Below are 21,299 nucleotides of genomic sequence, written 5' to 3' on the forward strand. Positions count from 1 at the left end.
GCATGAAAATGTTGGCGTATTGGGGTGCGAATTTGGTCCCCATGGCTGTTCCGTGTGTTTGGGTAAAGAACTGGTTATCGAAGGTGAAGACATTGTGATCCAGGATGAAGCGGATGAGTTGTAGGATGGCGTCTGGAGATTGGCTGTTGGTGTTGAGTATTGATGCTGTCGCAGCGATGCCGTCATCGTGGGGGATACTGGTGTCGAGTGCCGAGACGTCCATCGTGGTGAGAAGTGTTCCTGGTTCAACAGGTCCGTGAGTACTGAGTTTTTGTCGGAAGTCTGTAGTGTCGCGACAGAAGCTGGGGGTTCCCTGCACGATGGGTTTCAGGATGCCCTCGATGTATCCAGAGAGGTGTTCTCACAGGGTTCCATTGCCTGATACGATAGGACGTCCGGGTGTGTTGGCTTTGTGTATCTTTGGGAGGCAGTAGAAGTCTCCCACGCGGAGAGTGCGTAGGATGTTTTGAAGGTCTGGATCGAAGGTCTTGATCAGTTTGTTGAGCTGATGGGTGTGTTCTTTTGTCGGGTCTGCGGGTAACCGTCTGTAGTGTTCCTGGTTGTCCAGTTGTCGGTATGCTTCTTTGCAGTAGTCCATTCTGTTCTGTATGACGATGGCTCCTCCTTTGTCTGCTGGTTTGATGACAATGTTGCGGTTGGTCTTGAGAGCTTTGATGGCGTTGCGTTGTGCTCGGGTGACATTCTGGACTGTCTTCCGAGTGCGGCTGATGAATCTGGCATAGACGCATTTCCTGACAGCTTGAGCATACATGTCAAGCTGAGGGCAGCGACCCTCTGGAGGAGTCCAGTGAGACTCTTTCCTCTTCGGTTGCTGTATCGCGGATCCCTCTGTCTGCTGTTCCGGATCGTTGATTGTCTCATTGGGTTCGCTGCTGAAATTTTGTGGTTTGTGGTAGAATTCCCGGAGCCTCATTCTCCTGATGAATTCCTCTGTGTCTGCCGCGAGACTAGTGGGGTCCATTTTGGTAGTGGGGCAGAAATTGAGCCCTCGGCTGAGAACTTCGATTTCGTCTGGTTGAAGGGTGTGGTCGGACAAATTGACGATAGACTTCCCTGTGGTTGCAACCGTGGTACCAGGGGAAGCTTGGTCGATGCTGGTGGTGATGCCGAGTTTCTCAAGCTTCCTGCTCTTGGTTTTCATGGAGGCAGCGTAGTTCCGTTGCCTCGTCTGTCTGGCGGTATCTCGTAGCTGGTCTGCTGTGTCCTGAGTACAGGTTGAGAGTACTCTCAACCACCGACATTCAGCCACCGACCTTCGGGTAAGCATACTCCAAGGCGGCCTTCGAGACACACGACAACGCAAAATCGTCGAGCAGAAATTGATAGCCAAGTTCCGCACCCATGAGGACGGCCTCAACCGGGATCTTGGGTTCATGTCACACTACACGTAACCCCACCAGCGAACAAATGTTATCTGTTTTTAATATAACGGGTCATTGACTGTCTTCCTTCTCTCTCTCTCTCTCTCTCTCTCTCTTTTTTTGGGGGGTTGTATATTCAGTGGCCTTTTCGATGACACCTTTCTGTCTGCTCACTGTGATTGCCTTGGCAACGGGCAGTAATCACCAGGCATTGTTATGTGATCTTAAAATGCGAAGGATTCGAAATTGTCATTTCCACACCGCCTGAGGAAGGGGAAAGCCCCTGAAAGCTTGTGGGATTAAAAATAAAATCGTTGGACTATAACTTGGTGTTGAAAAATTGTTTACAATTATCCAGTTGTAGCCAGAGAATCTCCTACAACGGCTTTGTTCCTACCCCGTACTGTTATCTCTGGAGTCCCAAAGATCCCTATTTCTCATCTACACGTGATATCATCTGAAAACACAGTGTCAGGTTCCATAAGTATGCTGATGACAGCTCCACCTCACCACCTAGCTTAACTCCTCCACTGCCTCTGATGTCAGCCCGCTTGTCCAACATCCAGTCCTGGATGAGATGAAATTTCCTCTAATTGTCTTTGGTCCCCAGCATAAACTCCGTTCCCCAGTCACTGATTCCATCCCCCTCCCTTACCATTGTCTTGGGCTGAACCGAACTGCTCACAATCTGAGTCCCATTTGACCCTGATCTTAGCTTCTGAACCCATATCCTTCCATCACAAAGACCAACTACTTCCACCTCTGTAATATTGCTTGTCTCTGCGTATGACTCAGCCCATCTGCTGCTAAAACCCTCATCCATGCTTTTGTTAGCTCCAGACTTGATTATCCCAATGCTTTTGCAGTCTATCTCCCATCTTCCACCCTCCATAAACTTAAGCTCATCCAAATCTCTGCTGCCTGTATCCTAATTCACCCATCACCCTTGTGCTTGCTGACCTGGACCACCAACGCCTCGATTTTAAAATTCTCATCCTCGTGTTCAATATCCCTCCATGACTTCGCCCCCTCCCTATTTCTGTAACCTCCTCCGAGAAATCTGCGTTCCTCCAACTCTGACCTCTTGTACATGTTCCACCATTGGCGGTTATGCCTATCGAGACCCGAAGCGCTGGAATTCCCTCCCTAAACTTGTCTGCCTCTCTGCCTCTCCACCTCTCTCTTCCTTGACACTCCTACCTCTTTGTCCAAGATTTTGGTCAGCTGCCCTGATGCCTCCTCCTTTGGCTTAGTGTCAATTTTTTGCCTCTTTATGCTCCTGTGAAACACCTTGGGATGTTTTTCTTCGTTAAAGGTGCTATATAAATGCAAGTAGTTGTTTTGAATTACATACAAACTGAGACTCAGAGGAAGCAACACTGGCTGCCAAATCCTTGGTCGTTGGGAATAGCAACTAACAAATTTATTGCTGAATTTGTTTTAAAACATTTTGCTCCACAGCATCAAGCCACCATCAGACACTGGGCTTTAGGGTTTTCAGCATCAGTTGTTGCATTTCCATATGCTTAACTTAATCTGATGCCAATAATCAGGATACACCACCTTTTCTGATGAAGAGAAAGATTATGCTATCCGGGCAGGGAGTACTGGCTCATCCAAAAGGCACAGGATTCTTTGCAATTCTCATGGGAAAAGAAGGGTGCCGACAATATGGCACGATGGAACTATTGACTGGCGTACTCAGAGAATCTCCGGATTTCCGATGTAGCCAATCCATCCCTGTGTTCAGGTACAGCGTACTGGAGTCCATCACTCCCTTGCTATGGAACGTGCCCACATCATCGATGATGAATTCAATGCTCACCTTGTTAATAATTCAAATTCTTGAGCACTCTGGTGCTATCAAGAATTCTGTCTTAAAGCTGGCAGATGTTTCAGCATGCCAGACCTTTTCAGTGTAAACAGCCACAAAGATTATTTAGGATAATCTGTAGCTAAATGCTATAGTTCTGAGGTCTGATGAGCGTTACAATACTGTCATGCAGTTGAGATAACAGTCTTGAAGTTGGATTCCCCCCTTGTATCATTTCCAAGCAAAGTAGGAGAACTCGCTTATATAGGGCAAGACTTCGAGCCCTTTCTCCTCTGAGGAGTAATCTGAACAGCTGGATCAAATAGTGGAAGATTCCACATGGACATTCTGCAGATGTGAATGGCTACCTGTCAGGTGAAATTTGTGCACTGATGATAAATGGGCTCTTGTTAATTTTGATAGAAGCAAAGTACAGGTTAATGTGTATTGTTTCTCCCTCTCTCTATAACCTCCTGCAGCCCTACAACCTTGGAGATGTCTGTGCTCCTCCAATTCTGGTCTCTTGTGCATTCCCGATTTTAATCGCTCCACCATTGGTGGCCGTGCTTTCGGCTGCCCAGGCCCGAAGCTCTGGAATGCCCTCCCAAAACCTCTCTGCCTCTCTACCCCTCTCTCCTCCTTTAAGATGCTCCTTAAAACCTATCTCTTTGACCAAGCTTTTGGTCACCTGTCCTAATAGCTCCTTATGTGGCTCGGTGTCAAATTGATAACGCTCCTGTGAAGTGCCTTGGAATGTTTTACTACATTAGAGGTGCTATCTAAATAAAAGTTGTTGGTGGACAGCCAAGCTGCTGTAGCAGTTGGCAATGATAACCTGGGTAACAGAGCAATGATCGTGGCTCAGGCCAGTATTTTCTATAAATATGCTTGTGATGGGTGTTTGTTTTTTTCTGTGCCAAGTGCTGATTGGGTTCTTGGGAGATATATGTTTAGTGAGCAGGTGCTTGGCACAAGGAAAGCTTTCCTCGGTTGTCATCTCAAATGACCCCTGGGTCCAACCGAGATTCAAGCCCCAAGCTCATCTATTGTCACCAAACAGCGACATGCTCATAATCATCTTAAAACTGGTGGAAACTCCAGTGGAGGATTGCATCTCAAAAGGGCATCCATGGTTAAGGGCAGTGGAAATGGGGATGGCTATGGCCATGAATTTATTGGATTTCTTCTAATGATGAGCGTTCCTCTCAGGATTATGCGGAGAATAGAGTGCTTCTTGCTTGTGAATGTACTAGTTATTGCAGCAGGAAAAGAATTGGACAAGGAAAACTCAGGATTTTGTTTCTGTTACTTCACAGTTCCAAAAAAGACTGGAAAATTTGCCTGTCCAAATTTTGGGGTCTTGACTTGATCAGAGAAGTTCAAGATTTTAAATGGGTGATTTGACTAACAAATTTGCTCACAGCAGTTGACTTCAAAGACCTGGATTGTTAGAGAATTCTGTACAAAGGATGAATGTGGAAGGACTCCACTGCTGGTATGATTTCTTTTCACGTTGGCATCCAGGGTAGTTAATTTCAGTTTCACATTTATCCTCCACCGGATTGAGCTTCCTTCCACGTCTCTGCCAAAGTGGTAGTGTGGTATATTCCTGTGCTCCAAGATGGTGAATTTTGAGAATTTCCACCAACAACCAGTACAAGACACATCTTTGATAGAGGGCTTGTTTTAGACCTGAAAGGGGGTGGTCACGCTGCTGCTAAGATTTGCATTCATCCAGTTCTAATGCTATCCACCTGAAATTCAGGTGCCAAGTTCCTGGGCTGTCAGTGGCCACATACAAAAAATGTGGAGCTGAATCATTTCCGGCAGTGAATATTGACTGATTTAATTCTCAACTGATAAGGGAACTTTTGATGCCAAAAATAATGATTAAACTTTCAAAGGTGCTTGATGGACAGAGGCAGCAGTGTCTGCCTCACATCTTGTACTCATAACCAACATCCTACTCCGAAGGATGGTGAGCTGTCCTGGTTTTGGAGGGAGGGGAGGGGGGGGGGGGGGGTGGTGTTGCAATCTTGAGAAGATATAGCTTTTGACATGTCGGCTCTAGTTTTGACCACCAAGGAGAAAGTCCTAAAGGTGGTGATGTGGATTGACCACATGGTGATGATCAGGTAAGTACGTATGGAGGGTCTTGGTCATTCTTATGCCTTGGTGCTGTGCAAATTTGGCTTTGGTAACAAGTTCTGACTTTTCTGCTTAGCACCTCAAAGACACATTGGATGGTAGCTGGGTCAAAATCCTGCCTTATGAATGGACTCTGCGTATGATTGGTTCGCTGCCCCTTCCAAAAATGGCACTCAGAGATTGACTTCATGGCAACAGATCAAATTAAGCAATTACTTGGGAAAGAATTTTCTTCTTGTCCCTTATTTTTCTTCGTAGCCTGAACCCGTCATTGATTAAAGGAAGAGGAAATGTTATTTCTTGTTACCCCCATGAAGACAGATGATGCGTTTTGTGTAAAATATTCTGAAGTACTGCCTTCTAAAGGGAGCATTATGTTTGATTTACAGTATGAGTGAGTTTAATTTTACTAGCTTTCCATTTTTGGAGTGTCTTGCTGTACATTTCTTTTTGATAGTTTAGCAATAACTTCCTGTACATCACTACAAAGGAGGCACTGTTAATTCAACATTAAGCTTATTCAACCACCTCCTACATTTTAATCCATGCAAATGATCCATTTTTGTGTGAGCATTCCACTTACTGATCTTGCATGTATTGCAGTTCCAATATATTGATGCTTTGTCTTGGGTTTTCTGTTCCACTTTTTTGAAGACACTGATTTATGATTATGAAGTCCTCTTCAAACATATGTGCCAACATAAATGTGTAAAAACTGACCAACAGTTTCATAAAGATGTCCAAGACTAGGTCTGTGACACAACAACAAATGGTAGCTGACTTGTACTTTTTCACCAAATGCCAGATGGTAATAGTGAGCATAGTGCAGTAATAAAAAGAAAAACTGCAAATTCTGGAAATCTGAAATAGAGAAGCAAAATGCTGGAAATGTACAGTAGGAAAAAAGGGTGTAAAAGAAATGACAGCCATCCGTGGCTAAGTAAAGAAATTAAGGATAGTATCCGACTAAAAACAAGGACATATAAGGTAGCCAAACTTAGTGGGAGGATAGAAGATTGGGAAGTCTTCAAAAGACAGCAAAAAGTAACTAAAGGATTGATTAAGAAAGGGAAGATAGATTATGAAAATAAATTAGCAAAAAATATAAAAACAGATAGCAAGAGTTTCTATAGTTATATAAAAAGAAAAATGGTGGCTAAGGCAAACGTAGGTCCCTTAGAGCATGAGACCGGGAAATTAATGGTGGGAAACACGGAGATGGCAAAAATGCTGAACAAATATTTTGTTTCAGTCTTTACGGTAGAGGACACTAAGAATATCCCAACACCGGACAAACGGGGCTTGCGGAGGGGGGGGGGGGGGAGAGGAGCTAAATACGATTAAAATCGCTAAGGAATTGGTACTCGGTAAATTAATGGGACTCAAGGCGGATAAATCCCCTGGACCTGATGGCTTACATCCGAGGGTCTTGAGGGAAGTGGCAATAGGGATTGTGGATGCTTTGGTAATAATTTTCCAAAATTCTCTGGACTCGGCAAAGGTCCCGGCAGATTGGAAAACTGCTAATGTAACACCCTTATTTAAAAAGGGCAGTAGGCAGAAGGCTGGAAGTTATGGACCAGTTAGCCTAACATCTGTGGTGGGTAAAATTTTGGAGTCTATTATTAAGGAGACAGTAGCGGAACATTTGGATAAACACAATTTAATAGGACAAAGTCAGCATGGCTTTACGAAGGGGAAGTCATGTCTGACAAATTTTCTTGAGTTCTTTGAGGACATAACATACAGGGTGGATAAAGGGGAACCAGTGGACGTAGTGTATTTAGACTTCCAGAAGGCATTCGACAAGGTGCCACATAAAAGATTATTGCTCAAGATAAAGAATCACTGGATTGGGGGTAATATTCTGGCATGGGTGGAGGATTGGTTATCTAACAGGAAGCAGAGAGTTGGGATAAATGGTTCATTCTCGGAGTGGCAACCAGTAGCCAGTGGTGTTCCGCAGGGGTCGGTGCTGGGTCCCCAACTCTTTACAATCTATATTAACGATTTGGAGGAGGGGACTGAGTGTAACATATCAAAGTTTGCAGATGATACAAAGATGGGAGGGAAAGTAGAGAGTGCGGAGGACATAAAAAACCTACAAGGGGATATAGACAGGCTGGGTGAGTGGGCGGAGATTTGGCAGATGCAATACAATATTGGAAAATGTGAGGTTATGCACTTTGGCAGGAAAAATCAGAGAACAAGTTATGATCTTAATGGCAAGAAACTGGAAAGTACTGCAGTACAAAGGGATCTGGGGGTCCGAGTGCAAGAAAATCAAAAAGTTAGTATGCAGGTGCAGCAGGTGATCAAGAAGGCCAACGCAATGTTGGCTTTTATTGCTAGGGGGATAGAATATAAAAACAGGGAGGTATTGCTGCAGTTATATCAGGTATTGGTGAGACCGCACCTGGAATACTGTATACAGTTTTGGTGTCCATACTTAAGAAAAGACATACTTGCTCTCGAGGCAGTACAAAGAAGGTTCACTCGGTTAATCCCGGGGATGTGGGGGCGGACGTATGAGGAGAGGTTGAGTAGATTGGGACTCTACTCATTGGAGTTCAGAAGAATGAGAGGCGATCTTATTGAAACATATAAGACTGTGAAGGGGCTTGATCGGGTGGATGCGGTAAGGATGTTCCCAAGGATGGGTGAAACTACAACTTGGGGACATAATCTTAGAATAAGGGGCTGCTCTTTCAAAACTGAGATGAGGAGAAACTACTTCACTCAGAGGGTAGTAGGTCTGTGGAATTTGCTGCCCCAGGAAGCTGTGGAAGCTACATCATTAAATAAATTTAAAACAGAAATGGACAGTTTCCTAGAAGTAAAGGGAATTTGGGGTTACGGGGAGCGGGCAGGAAATTGGACATGAATTTAGATTTGAGGTTAGGATCAGATCAGCCATGATCTTATTGAATGGCGGAGCAGGCTCGAGGGGCCGATTGGCCTACTCCTCCTATTTCTTATGTTCTTATGTCAGTCAGCATCTGATGTGATGTGATGTCTGGCTTGAAAAGCAAATGAAGTTTTAATAAGCTTGGCAAGTTGCCTCTCACCACCTGGTTTTCTTTAATTGAGTTAGGCATACTGGTTTGCTATATCAGATGCCTGTATAAACCTTTTGTGGTTGAATACTTCATTACTTCTGCAGCAAGTTAAACATCAAATTCTGTATCTTCCAAATCAATTTGTTTTCTTTTGATGCTGGGAAAGCTGGAAATTTTCCTGCACGTGCTTATGTCTTATAAATGTTGACTTATGCCTTTGTAAGAGAAATTGTCATTCAAAAAAAAAATCACTTCTCCCGTTTAAATAATAAAACGTATGAAAAGCTTTTGTTCAAGGCATTAAATTTGTACCATTCCTGAAGACTTGGCTGCAAGCATAACATTAGATGTTAAATGGCCTCAGCTGTGGGCTCATTTAGGTAATACAAAAGCCAAATCTATTTTTGGGCACAGAAAATGGCAAGCTCTGGTGCATTAAGTTACAACTTTACACAGAGCAAATTTCTTTATCTTGACTGCAACATTGAGAAAATCCCTTACAATGACAGTAGCAATCACTAGACAAGGTTTCTATTTTTTCCCCAGAATTTTTGATTTTCTCTCATTATGAATTGCAAAACTGCCTTGAAGGGAACCTGAACATCTTTATAAAAGCATTAATAAAAACAGAAAATGCTGCAAATACATAGCCCGTTGACCTCTGTGAAGAACAGCAGGCCTCCAAATAGCCAGAATCGTGGAATTTTATCATCAAAATGCGATTTTAAAATCATGGAATCCATGATTATAAACATTCAGTCACCCTGATCATCATCTTTCTTCAAATCAAAATAGGATACTGCCTTGTCGCACGCCCTTGCTGGAAAGCCCATTGGATTTGATATTGGCGTCCTCATTTCCTTTTTATAGATCCAGTCAGAACATTCTAGTGTTCTTTGTGCAGGAATGGCCTTTACATGGGCAATGTCACGGCATTGTAACAAACGTCTCAAAGGAACATTGCCTCTTACTGTTTGCAAAGTGCCAATTCTACCAACCACATTTATGTGGTTAGAAAGATAATGAATCTTTATTTCTTTTTTTTTCGTTCATGGGATGTGGGTGTCGCTGGCAAGGCCAGCATTTATTGCCCATCCCTAATTGCCCTTGAGAAGGTGGTGGTGAGCCGCCGCCTTGAACCGCTGTAGTCCATGTGGTGAAGGTTCTCCCACAGTGCTGTTCGGAAGGGAGTTCCAGGATTTTGACCCAGCGACGACTAAGAAACGGCGATACATTTCCAAGTCGGGATGGTGTGTGACTTGGAGGGGAATGTGCAGGTGGTGGTGTTCCCATGTGCCTGCTGCTCTTGTCCTTCTGGGTGGTAGAGGTCGCGGGTTTGGGAGGTGCTGTCGAAGAAGCCTTGGCGAGTTGCTGCAGTGCATCCTGTGGATGGTACACACTGCAGCCAAAGTGCGCCGGTGGTGAAGGGAATGAATGTTTAGGGTGGTGGATGGGGTGCCAATCAAGCGGGCTGCTTTGTCCTGGATGGTGTTGAGCTCCTTGAGTGTTGTTGGAGCTGCACTCATCCAGGCAAATGGAGAGTATTCCATCACACTCCTGACTTGTGCCTTGTAGATGGTGGAAAGGCTTTGGGGAGTCAGGAGGTGAGTCACTCACTGCAGAATACCCAGCCTCTGACCTGCTCTTGTAGCCACAGTATTTATATGGCTGGTCCAGTTAAGTTTCTGGTCAATGCTGACCCCCAGGATGTTGATGGTGGGGGATTCGGTGATGGTAATGCCGTTGAATGTCAAGGGGAGGTGGTTAGACACTTTCTTGTTGGAGATTGTCATTGCCTGGCACTTGTCTGGCACGAATGTTACTTGCCACTTATCAGCCCAAGCCTGGATGTTGTCCAGGTCTTGCTGCATGCGGGCTCGGACTGCTTCATTAATTTGAGGGGTTACGAATAGAACTGAACATTGTGAAATCATCAGCGAACATCCCCATTTCTGACCTTATGATGGAGGGAAGGTCATTGATGAAGCAACTGAAGATGGTTGGGCCTTGGACACTGCCCTGAGGAACTCCTGCAGCAATGTCCTGGGGCTGAGATGATTGGCCTCCAACAACCACTTCCATCTACCTTTGTGCTAGGTATGACTCCAGCCACTGTAGAGTTTTCCCCCTGATTCCCATTGACTTCAATTTTACTAGGGCTCCTTGGTGCCACACTCGGTCAAATGCTGCCTTGATGTCAAGGGCAGTCACTCTCGCCTCACCTCTGGAATTCAGCTCTTTTGTCCATATTTGGACCAAGGCTGTAATGAGGACTGGAGCTGAGTGGTCCTGGCGGAACCCAAACTGAGCATTGGTGACTGAGTGCCGCTAGATAGCACTGTCGACGACACCTTCCATCACTTTGCTGATGATTGAGATTAGACTGATGGGGCGGTAATTGGCCAGATTGGATTTGTCCTGCTTTTTGTGAACAGGGCATACCTTGGCAATTTTCCACATTGTCGGGTAGATGTCAGTGTTGTAGCTGTACTGGAACAGTTTGGCTAGAGGCGCATCTAGTTCTGGAGCACAAGTCTTCAGCACTACAGCCGGGATGTTGTCGGGGCCCATAGCTGTTGCTGTATCCAGTGCACTTAGCTGTTTCCTGATATCACGTGGAGTGAATCGAATTGGCTGAAGACTGGCTTCTGTGATGGTGGGGATAGCGGGAGGAGGCCAAGATGGATCGTCCACTTGGCACTTCTGGCTGAAGATGGTTGAAAACGCTTCAGCCTTGTCTTTTGCACTCACGTACTGGACTCCACCATTATTGAGAATGGGGATGTTTACAGAGCCTCCTCCTCCCGTTAGTTGTTTAACTGTCCACCACTATTCACGACTGGATGTGGCAGGACTACAGAACTTTGATGTGATCCGTTGGTTGTGGAATCGCGTAGCTCTGTCTATAGCACGTTGCTTCCGCTGTTTAGCATGCATGTAGTCCTGAGTTGTCGCTTCACCAGGTTGGCACCTAATTTTTAGGTACGCCTGGTGCTGCTCCTGGCATGCTCTTCTGCACTCCTCATTGAAGCAGGGTTGATCCCCTGGCTTGTTGGTCATGGTAGAGTGAGGAATATGCCGGGCTATGAGGTTACAGAGTGTGCTGGAATACAGTTCTGCTGCTGATAGCCCACAGCACCTCATGGATGCCCAGTTTTGAGCTGCTAGATCTGTTCTGAATCTATCCCATTTAGCACGGTGGTAGTGCCACACAACATGTTGGATGGTGTCCTCAGTGCGAAGGCGGGACTTCATCTCCACGAGGACTGTGCGGTGGTCACTCCTCCCAATACTGTCACGGACAGATGCATTTGTGACAGGTAGATTGGTGAGGACGAGGTCAAGTAAGTTTTTCCCTCGTGTTGGTTCGCTCACCACCTGCCGCAGGCCCGGTCTGGCAGCTATGTCCTTCAGGACTTGGCCAGCTCGGTCAGTAGTGGTTACTACCGAGCCACCCTTGGTGATGGACATTGAAGTCCCCCACCCAGAGTACATTCTGTGCCCTTGCTACCCTCAGTGCTTCCTCCAAGTGATGTTCAACATGGAGGAGGACTGGTTCATTAGCTGAGGGAGGGTGGTAGGTGGTAATCAGCAGGAGGTTTCCTTCCCCATGTTTGACCTGATGCCATGAGATTTCATGGGGCCCGGAGTCAATGTTGAGGACTCTCAGGGCCATTCCTCCTGACTGTATATCACTGTACCGCCACCTCTGGTCGGCCTGTCCTGCCGTTGGAACAGGACATACCCAGGGATGGTGATGGAAGAGTGTGGGACGTTGGCTGAAAGGTATGATTCTGTGAGTATGGCTATGTCAGGCTGTCGCTTCACTAGTCTGTGGGACAGCTCTCTCAATTTTGGCACAAGTCCCCAGATGTTAGTGAGGAGGACTTTGCAGGGTCGACTGGGCTTGGTTTGCCGTTGTCGTGTCTTGTGCCTAGTGGTCCGATGCCAGGTGGTCCGTCCGGTTTTATTCTTAGTACGACTTTTGTTAGTGAGATTTTACAACTGAGTGGCTTGCTCGGCCATTTCAGAGGGCAATTAAGAATCAACCACATTGCTGTGGGTCTGGAGTCGCATATGGGCTAGACCGGGTAAGGACAGCAGGTTTCCTTCCGTAAAGGATATTCGTGAACCAGATGGGTTTTTACGACAATCCTGTAGTTTCATGGCCACCATTACTGATGCTAGTATTTTAATTCCAGATTTTATTTAACTAATTGAATTTCTCCAGCGGTCGTTAATGACTCATTGGGGGAAATGCATCTCCTGGGGTTATACTGAGCCGTACAGTCAGCATTGCGCTAGTTTGATCCTTGGTCCGTAATGAGTAGCCGACCTTGACCTGTTATCAGTAGCCCTCGGCTGTGAAGGAGGAAATAATTTACCCGGGTTCCTGCTATTGATTTCTAGTCAGTGATCTCTGCTGGAAACTGGATATTGCATGCACTCATGCATGAGGAATAGCTACTTAATTGAGGTGCCAGAGGACTACATATCCCAGTATTAGTGTCTTCAGATGAGAAAGTTGTGGTGAAAAATTATCTGCCTTTGTCAAAAACTTTTGCCAAGTCCATGCACCATTTCCTAGCCAAGTGGGCAGGTAGGCCTAGAGATGAGGATTACAGATTTTGGCATTCAGCTACAAATTTACATTTTTTTAAACTTTCCTCATCTGTGGAGAGAAGGTAGCGTCATCTTGAAATTTCATTTCAATGACAAAGCTGAGTAGATTCTAGCTATGTAGATTCCCTGATACAAACCCACTTTATACCACTCTTCGGCATAATTCCATTGTGCTTTGCCATGCCACATCTTAGGGCTTCTCTGGACTTGAATTAAGGTGTTTTAAAAATGTCATTTGTAACATTTGCTGCAAGGGAATTTAAAAACTGCTGTACAGTTTTCATTAGCTGTGTGCAGTAATGCACGTATTACATACGCCAAAATCACAGAGGCCTAGAATGGTGCTGCAAGTGTCTCCTAGTGCTTTAAAGTGTAAATTACTTCAAAAAAATCATTGTCAATGCTTACAGCATCTAAATATAAGATGAAAAATAGTTGATCCCTGCTCGTGTTGCTCATGAACACAAAACACTATCTCTTACTCTACCTCTTTCTCCCTCGCAAACTTTCTTGTCTCACTCTTACGATTTCTGTAAGCCATCACTACTTGCTTTCTTTTGTCTGTTTGTCTTGCGCTCTCTGCCTCACACTTTTGTTTTTGACTCTCTCCCACTTCATAATCTGTCTCATAATCCTTCACTAAATTACTCAATTTCTAAAAAGATAGAAAGCAGCAAAATGGGGCATAAGCTGGAATGTTCCTCAGCTGGTTGATCTTCCCATATCAATTGCAAACTGATCAATAATTGCAAGCGCTATTGATATTTAAAACTTTTGGAACACACTGAAAATGTCCTTATTTCTTTCTGGTAGATAAATGCATTTGCAGTGCATTGAACTGGTTTGAAACTGAGCACTGAAGTGCTAACCATAGGAACGTTAGAAAGAGGAGTAGGCCATTCAGCATCTCGAGTCTGCAACGCCATTCAATTAGATGATGGCTGATCTGTACCTCAACTCCATTTACCTGCCGTTGTTCCCTATCCCTTGATACACTTACCCAATAAAAATCTATCCATCTCAGTTTTGAAAGGGGGTGGGGTGGCAGGAATTCCAGACTTCTACTACCCTTTGTGTGGGGAAAAAATACTTCCTGATTTCACTCCTGAGTGGCCCAGCTTTAATTTTAAGATTATTATAACCAGAAGCAATAATCATAACTAATGGGTCAGGAACTAGTAGTTTCATAAAATTGAGCTAATCCTATCTTTTTCAAGTTTGATCCTGTGGAAAGACGGTGGATGAAATAACGTGCGTTTCTCCTTTTTTCACTAATAGCTTGCCAGTGGAGTTTTCCAGCACATCAAGGATACTGTATTGTCAGCACTGAATAGAGAGCCCACTATGGACATCTCTCCAGATACAGTTGGAACCCTCAGTCTGATTATGTTGGCTCAAGCACAGGAGGTGTTTTTCCTTAAAGCAGCAGCTGGTAAATATGACTATTTAAATGTTCTTTTGTTTGCACATAGGTTCTTAGTGAGGCTTAGTGAGATATTCCTGCTGTCTTTTTGGTTAAATATACCTTCTAGCCAGTTAATATTTTGGAATAATTTCATTTAGTATTTGCTTGTTACTGAGTCAACAAACCAGAAACTGAAATTAAATTTTGCCATTTTACTTTAATAACACAAACTATCATTTGCAAATTGCAGTTCTTATTTGACTTGACGACATTAATAAAAGTTTGCTTTAAATGTTTGACGTTCCAGCATTGCACACTATTATTCTTGCACTCTTTGTTTCTCACTCTTGCTCTCCCCCTTCTTTATGGTGCTAATTTCCTTTTATGGTACTGCATTTTTTTCACTGGAACAGCTGACCCAACAAATTGACATTTTTTTTCAACCATTCACTGGTGCAACCGGACAGCCCCTGCGTTCCACAGATTGAGAACCAGCTCACTGTAGTGTCACTATTATTGCAGCCATTGCATGTGATACTGGCTCAGCATTACTTCTTGCTAGTCTGGCTGGTCTAATGAGAAGTCGGTTATTAAAATCTAAATATTTTTCAAGATAATTATGGTAATGCTTTTGTATTCAGATATTAAATTTATTAAATCTGTATCATATGCTAAAATTTAAGTTAAAAATTTGATGTATCATTGTTCTGTTTTGCAAAAACTTTCAACCACAATTTAAATAGTGTCTTTCATGTAACAATGGAGTTTTACACAAAACATGCAAGTAGGAGAGCAGATAGGGGAGGTGACCGAAGGCACAGTCAGAGATAAGTTTCAAAGATGGTGAAAGAGATAGCGAGGTGCATTTTAGGGAGAGAGTTGCAGAGTGCAGGAAACATAGAAACATAGAAAATAGGAGCAGGAGTAGGCCATTCGGCCCTTCGAGCCTGCTCTGCCATTCATTATGATCATGGCCGGTCCTCTAGCTCTATACCATATTCCCACTCTCTCCCCATCCCCCTTGATGTCTTTTGTGTCTAGAAATCTATCTAGCTCCTTAAATATATTCAGTGACTTGGCCTCCACAGCCTTCTGTGGTCGAGAATTCCACAGGTTCACCACCCTTTGAGTGAAGCAATTTCTCCTCATCTCAGTCCTAAATGTCCTACTGCGTATCCTGAGACTGTGACCCCTCGTTCTGGAACCCCCAGCCAGGGGAAACATTCTCCCTGCATCCAGTTTGTCTAGCCCTGTCAGAATTTTATGTTTCAATGAGATCCACACTCATTCTTCTAAACTTGAGTGAGTACAGGCCGAGTCGACCCAATCTCTCCTCATACGACAGTCCTGCCATCCCAGGAATCAGTCTGGTGAACCTTCGCTGCACTCCCTCCTATGGCCATTATATCCTTTCTTAGGTAAGGAGACCAAAATTACACACAATACTCCAGGTGTGGTCTCACCAAGGCCCTGTATAACTGCAGAAAGACATCCTTGCTCCTGTACTCAAATCCTCTTGCAATGAAGGCCAACGCACCATTTGCCGCCTTAACTGCTTGCTGCACCTGCATGTTTGCTTTCACGGACTGGTGTACAAGGACACCCAGGCCCCTTTGTACATTAACATTTCCCAATCTATCACCATTTAAATAATACTCTGCCTTTCTGTTTTTCCTTCTGAAGTGGATAACTTCACATTTATCTACATTATACTGCATTTGCCATGTATTTGCCCACTCACTCAACTTGTCTAAATCGCCTTGAAGCCTCTTTGCATCCTCCTCACATCTCACGATACCACCTAGTTTTGTGTCGTCAGCAAACTTGGAAATATTACATTTGGTTCCCTTATCCACATCATTGATATATATTGTGAATAGCTGAGGCCCAAACACTGATCCCTGCGGTACCCCACTAGTCACCGCCTGCCACCCCGAAAAAGACCCATTTATTCCTACTCTCTGTTTCATGTCTGTTAACCAATTTTCAATCCATTCCAGTGTATTACCACTAATCCCATGTGCTTTAATTTTGCACACGAACCTCTTATGTGGGACTTCATCAAAGGCCTTCTGAAAATCCAAATAAACCACGTCCATTGGTTCTCCCTTATCTATTCTACCAGTTACACCCTCAAAAAAAAAACTCCAGTAGGTTTGTCAAACATGATTTCCCTTTCATAAATCCATGTTGACTTTGTCTAATCCCGCTGATATTTTCTAAGTGTCCTGTTATCCAGATTCCAGCATTTTCCCTATTACTGATGTTAGGCTAACCGGTCTGTCGTTCCCTGTTTTCTCTCCCTCCTTTTTTAAATAGTGGGCTTACATTTGCCACACTCCAATCTGCAGGAATCATTCCATAATCTATAGAATTTTGGAAGATGATAACTAATGCATCCACTATTTCCATGGCTACCTCTTTTAGTACTCTGGGATGCAGATTATCAGGCCCTGGGGATTTATCGGCTTTCAGTCCCATTAATTTCATACTCTCATACTCTATTTTCCCCCTCTTAATCAATCTCTTGGTCCTTTTTTGCTGAATTCTAAACTGCTCCCAATCCTCAGGCTTGCTACTTTTTCTGGCAACTTTATATGACTCCTCTTTGGATCTAATACTATCCTTAATTTCTTTTGTTCGCCACGGTTGGGCCGCTTTTCCTCTGTGTTTTTGCGCCAGCAATGAATGTATAATTGTTGCAATTCATGCATTCGTTCCTTAAAGGTTGGCCATTGCCTATCCACCGTCATGCCTTTTAATGAAGCTTCCCAATCTATCATAGCCAACTCACTCCTCATACCTTCGTAGTTTCCTTTGTTTAGATTTAGCACCCTAGTTTCGGATTGGACAACTTCACTTTCCATCTTTATGAAGATTTCTATCGTGTTATGGTCACTCTTCCCTAAAGGACCCCGCACAATAAGATTATTAATTAACCCCTTCTCATTGCACAATACCCAATCTAGGGTAGCCTGTTCCCTGGCTGGCTCCTCAACGTACTGGTCTAAAAAACCATCTCGTACAGACTCCATGAATTCATCCTCCACAGTACTATTGCTAATTTGGTTTGGCCAATCTATATGTAGATTAAAGTCACCCACGATTACTGTAATACCCTTGTTAAATGTGTCTCTAATTTCCTGTTTGATGCCGTCCCCTACATTACCACTACTGTTTGGATGCCTATAGACAACTCCCACCAGTGTTTTCTGCCCCTTGGTGCTTCTTAACTCCACCCAGACTGATTCTACATCTTGATTTTCTGAGCCAATATCTTTTCTCTCTATTGCTCTGATTTCATCCTTTACTAACAATGCCACCCCACCTCCTTTTCGTTTTTGCCTGTCCTTCCTAAATATTGAATAACCTTGGATATTCAGCTCCCAGCCTTGGTCACCCTGCAGCCATATCTCCGTAATTGCAATTATATCATATCCATTTACATCTATTTGCGCTGTTAACTGTCTACCTTATTACGAATGCTTCGTGCATTCAGACACAGTGCCTTTAGATTTGTCTTTTTAATATTTTTAGACATCTTAACATTTTTTTGTGCTGTGGCCCTATTTGTCTTATTACCATTGTTTTTTTACCTGGACCCTATTTGTTAGTGCACTCGTTTGTTTGTACGCTCTGTCCCTTCCTGACACAATCTGGTTATCCTTACCCCTATCACTTTCCTGCACTGCTTCTTTGTCTTTTCTCTTTAGCATTCTAGATTTCTCTCCACTGGACCCTTCCCTCCCCTCCCCCCACCTCATTTCGTTTAAAGCCCTATTTACCTTCCTAGTTGTTCAATTTGCTAGAACTCTGGTCCCAGCATGGTTCAGGTGTTGTCTGTCCCAATGGAACAGCTCTCTCTTTCCCCAGTACTGGTGCCAGTGCCCCACGAATCGAAACCCACTTCTCCCACACCAATCTTTGAACCGTGCATTCATCTCTCTGATCCTATTGACCCTGTGCCAATTTGCTCGTGGCTCAGGTAATAATCCGGAGATTATTACCTTTGTGGTTCTGCTTTTTAATTTCGTCTCCAGCTGCTCAAACTCTCTCAGCCGAACCTTTTTCTTAGTCCTATCTATGTCGTTGGTACCTACGTGGACCACGACAACGAGATCCTCCCCCTCCCACTCCAAGTTCTTCTCCAGCCCGGAGGAGATGTCCTTAACCCTGGCACCGGGTAGGCAACATAGCCTTTGGGACTCATGCTCCTGGCTGTAGAGAACAGTGTGTATCTCCCTAACTATGCTGTCGCTTATTACAACCACTCTCCTTTTTACTCCCCCCCCCCCCCCCCCCCCCCCCCACTTGAACAGCATCCTGTACCGAGGTACCGTGGTCAGCTTGCTCGTCCTCCCCACAGTCCCCGCACTTGTCCACAAGGGTTGCAAGAACCTCAAATCTATTGGACAAGCGCAGGGACTGAGGCTGCTGCAATACTACCTCCTGGATCACCGTACCTGCCTCACTCGCAGTCACACCCTCCTGTCCCTGACCACATGTCTATTCTAAAGTATTTAATCTCTGGTGTTGCTGCCTCCTGGAGCAAAAGGTCCAGGTAGCTTTCTCCCTCCCTGATGTCTCGCAACGTCCGCAGCTCGGACTCCAGCTCCTCAACTCGGAGCTGAAGTTCCTCGAGCTGCAGACGCTTACTGTAGATGTAGTCACCCTGGAGAAAAATATCCATAAGCTCCCATATATTGCAGCATCAACACATCTCCTGTTCTCCCATTATTTTATTTATTTAGTTAATTTAATGTTAATCAAATTATTTACCTCGCTTAATTTAGTAGATTAGTTAAATTAAGTTTTGTTTTTAAAATTTAATTAGATGCTGTATGTTAACTTAAAACTTAGCCCACAGTCACTACCAATCACTTACCGCTCCCACCTGTGGCGTCACACTGCAGTTGTAGGTCTGCTGCTGCTTTTATCCCCACTGTCAGTCTGCTGCTGCTCAGGTCCGCGCCGCTCTGCGGTAAAAGTTAGGAAAAGCAAGGCAAAGCAGCACCTCCTTCCCCCACTTCCTCAAACTCCCACACTTACCATATTCTCAAGTTGCGCACTCTATGCCCCGCTGTACTCAGTGTGGATTGTGGTGAATGAAGTTCTATCACTGACAATGGAGTTAGGGAGGGGAGGGCAAGATTTGCAGCTCCCAGAGTTAGAAGAGTGTGGATGTGTCCTCGGGCATAGAACCTGAGAGGGTTGCAGAAGTAGAATGCATTAAGGTCATGGAGGAACTTGATGACAAAGATTTGCATTTTGAAATAGATATGCTTGTGGACCCAGTGGATCTCGGTAAGGATAGGATATAGCCTTCGGGGTTTTAGATAAATTGGAGTTTGTAAGGGACAGCTAAGGAGGCCATTGAAGAGTGTTTTGGATAAGTTAATTCTTGAGGTGATCATTGAGGATGAGGATTTTGGCAGCAGTGGGGGTGAGTTTGGGAGGTGGAAGTAGGTGGTCTTGGCAGTGGACCAGAGGTGGGATTTGAAGCTCAGCGGAGTCAAATTGGGCAATGACTTTGTATTCTTGCTGGTTTAGTCTGAGAGCCAGTAAAAGGGGAGATATGTTCAATGCTTAAGACATGACCTTTCTGCTGGGAGCCAAATAGGGTGGCTCTGATCTGATGATCAGCAAAACAACAGCAGTGGAATCCAGGGTGGAGACAGTAGAAAAATTGGGAGTTATTGGGGCGAACATGAAAGCTGACCCTGTTTGTAGATTATGTTGCTGAGAGGCAGCATGCAGATGAGCAATAGGATGAGGCTGAAGTTAAAGCTTTTGGGGTACACTGGACATTATTCAGTGATCTTGGGAGGAGAATCTGTTAGAGAAGATGAGCTGATTGCGGTGAAATCTTTTTAAGAATGGAAAACTGAGCTGGGCCACGGAGGAGTGGCGATAAAGAAGGAATCTGTGTCAAAGGTCGCTGGTCAAGGAGGGATAGCACACTACAGTCTGTAACACACGATGCTGTTGGTGGCTTTGAACAGGGTGATCTTGGTCCAGAAATCGCTGGGAGTGGCAAGGAACGGTCACCGCCGCTCCTGTGAATTAAATTAACAAAATTACTTACTGTGGCATCGAATTGCTTGAATTTGAACTTTAAAAAAAATTGTGCGCTATCAACCCGGCCTCTGAGCAGCGTGAGTTGCCGCGGCTGGAAAAGTCTGCCAGGAAGAGGAGTCACGCCCACAGATTCAGCCTGCATTGCTCAAGCAGGCAAGCAGACTTCATTCATTGAAAGTTAGTATTTTGTCAGTAATTGTAAGTAAAAAAAATTAATTTTTTTATAAAACGGTAAAGAAATAATTGAATTAAATAAGAGACAGAAGGGAAAAGTAAATTTTTTTTAATTTAAATTTTTTTAATGACCAAAAACTCTTCAAATAAGGAGCAATGAGACTCTACATTTTTAAAAGTTAATTATTAGTTGTTTGGCAGTTAAGATTTACTGCGCTGTTAAAAAATACCAGGTCTGAACTAAGTTTTAAGTGTACATGTTTGGTGGCGTAGTTACTTTCCAGCTGGGCAGATAAGCAAGTTGGTGATTTTTCAATGATTTCCCTGATTGCAGCGTGTGATGTCCCTTTAATTCAAAGCACTCATATTGCTGGCGAACCAGAAGCAGCAAGTTCCGAATTTCTGTGTTTCACTCCGCATGTGTGAATGCCGGAACTTGCTCCTCCATTTTGCCACTAACAACGGAGAGCGCTGTTGAGCTCCTCTGTTATTTCGGGAGCGATTTCTGCCCCATACATGTTAACAGTGGGATGGCATTACTTGGAACAGTGAGTGGTTGGGGAGATGGGTGTCCAATTGGGCGGTGATAACTTGTTTAAAGACCTTAAAGAGGAAGT

General features: G+C 44.3%; 1 protein-coding gene across 4 annotated transcripts in view; it reads left to right on the forward strand.

The window, feature by feature from the left end:
* pdcd6ip (programmed cell death 6 interacting protein) overlaps positions 1 to 21,299 on the forward strand; it is a 106,964-nt gene that overhangs the window by 36,541 nt on the left and 49,124 nt on the right. For all 4 annotated transcript variants that reach the window (XM_067981158.1, XM_067981163.1, XM_067981170.1 and 1 more), the window contains exon 5: positions 14,304 to 14,457. In XM_067981158.1, coding sequence (XP_067837259.1) covers positions 14,304 to 14,457 — 154 coding nt within the window. The remainder of the gene's footprint in view (positions 1 to 14,303; positions 14,458 to 21,299) is intronic.

This window comes from Heptranchias perlo, chromosome 3 (genome assembly GCF_035084215.1).
Source record: "Heptranchias perlo isolate sHepPer1 chromosome 3, sHepPer1.hap1, whole genome shotgun sequence".
Taxonomy (NCBI): Eukaryota; Metazoa; Chordata; class Chondrichthyes; order Hexanchiformes; family Hexanchidae; genus Heptranchias; species Heptranchias perlo.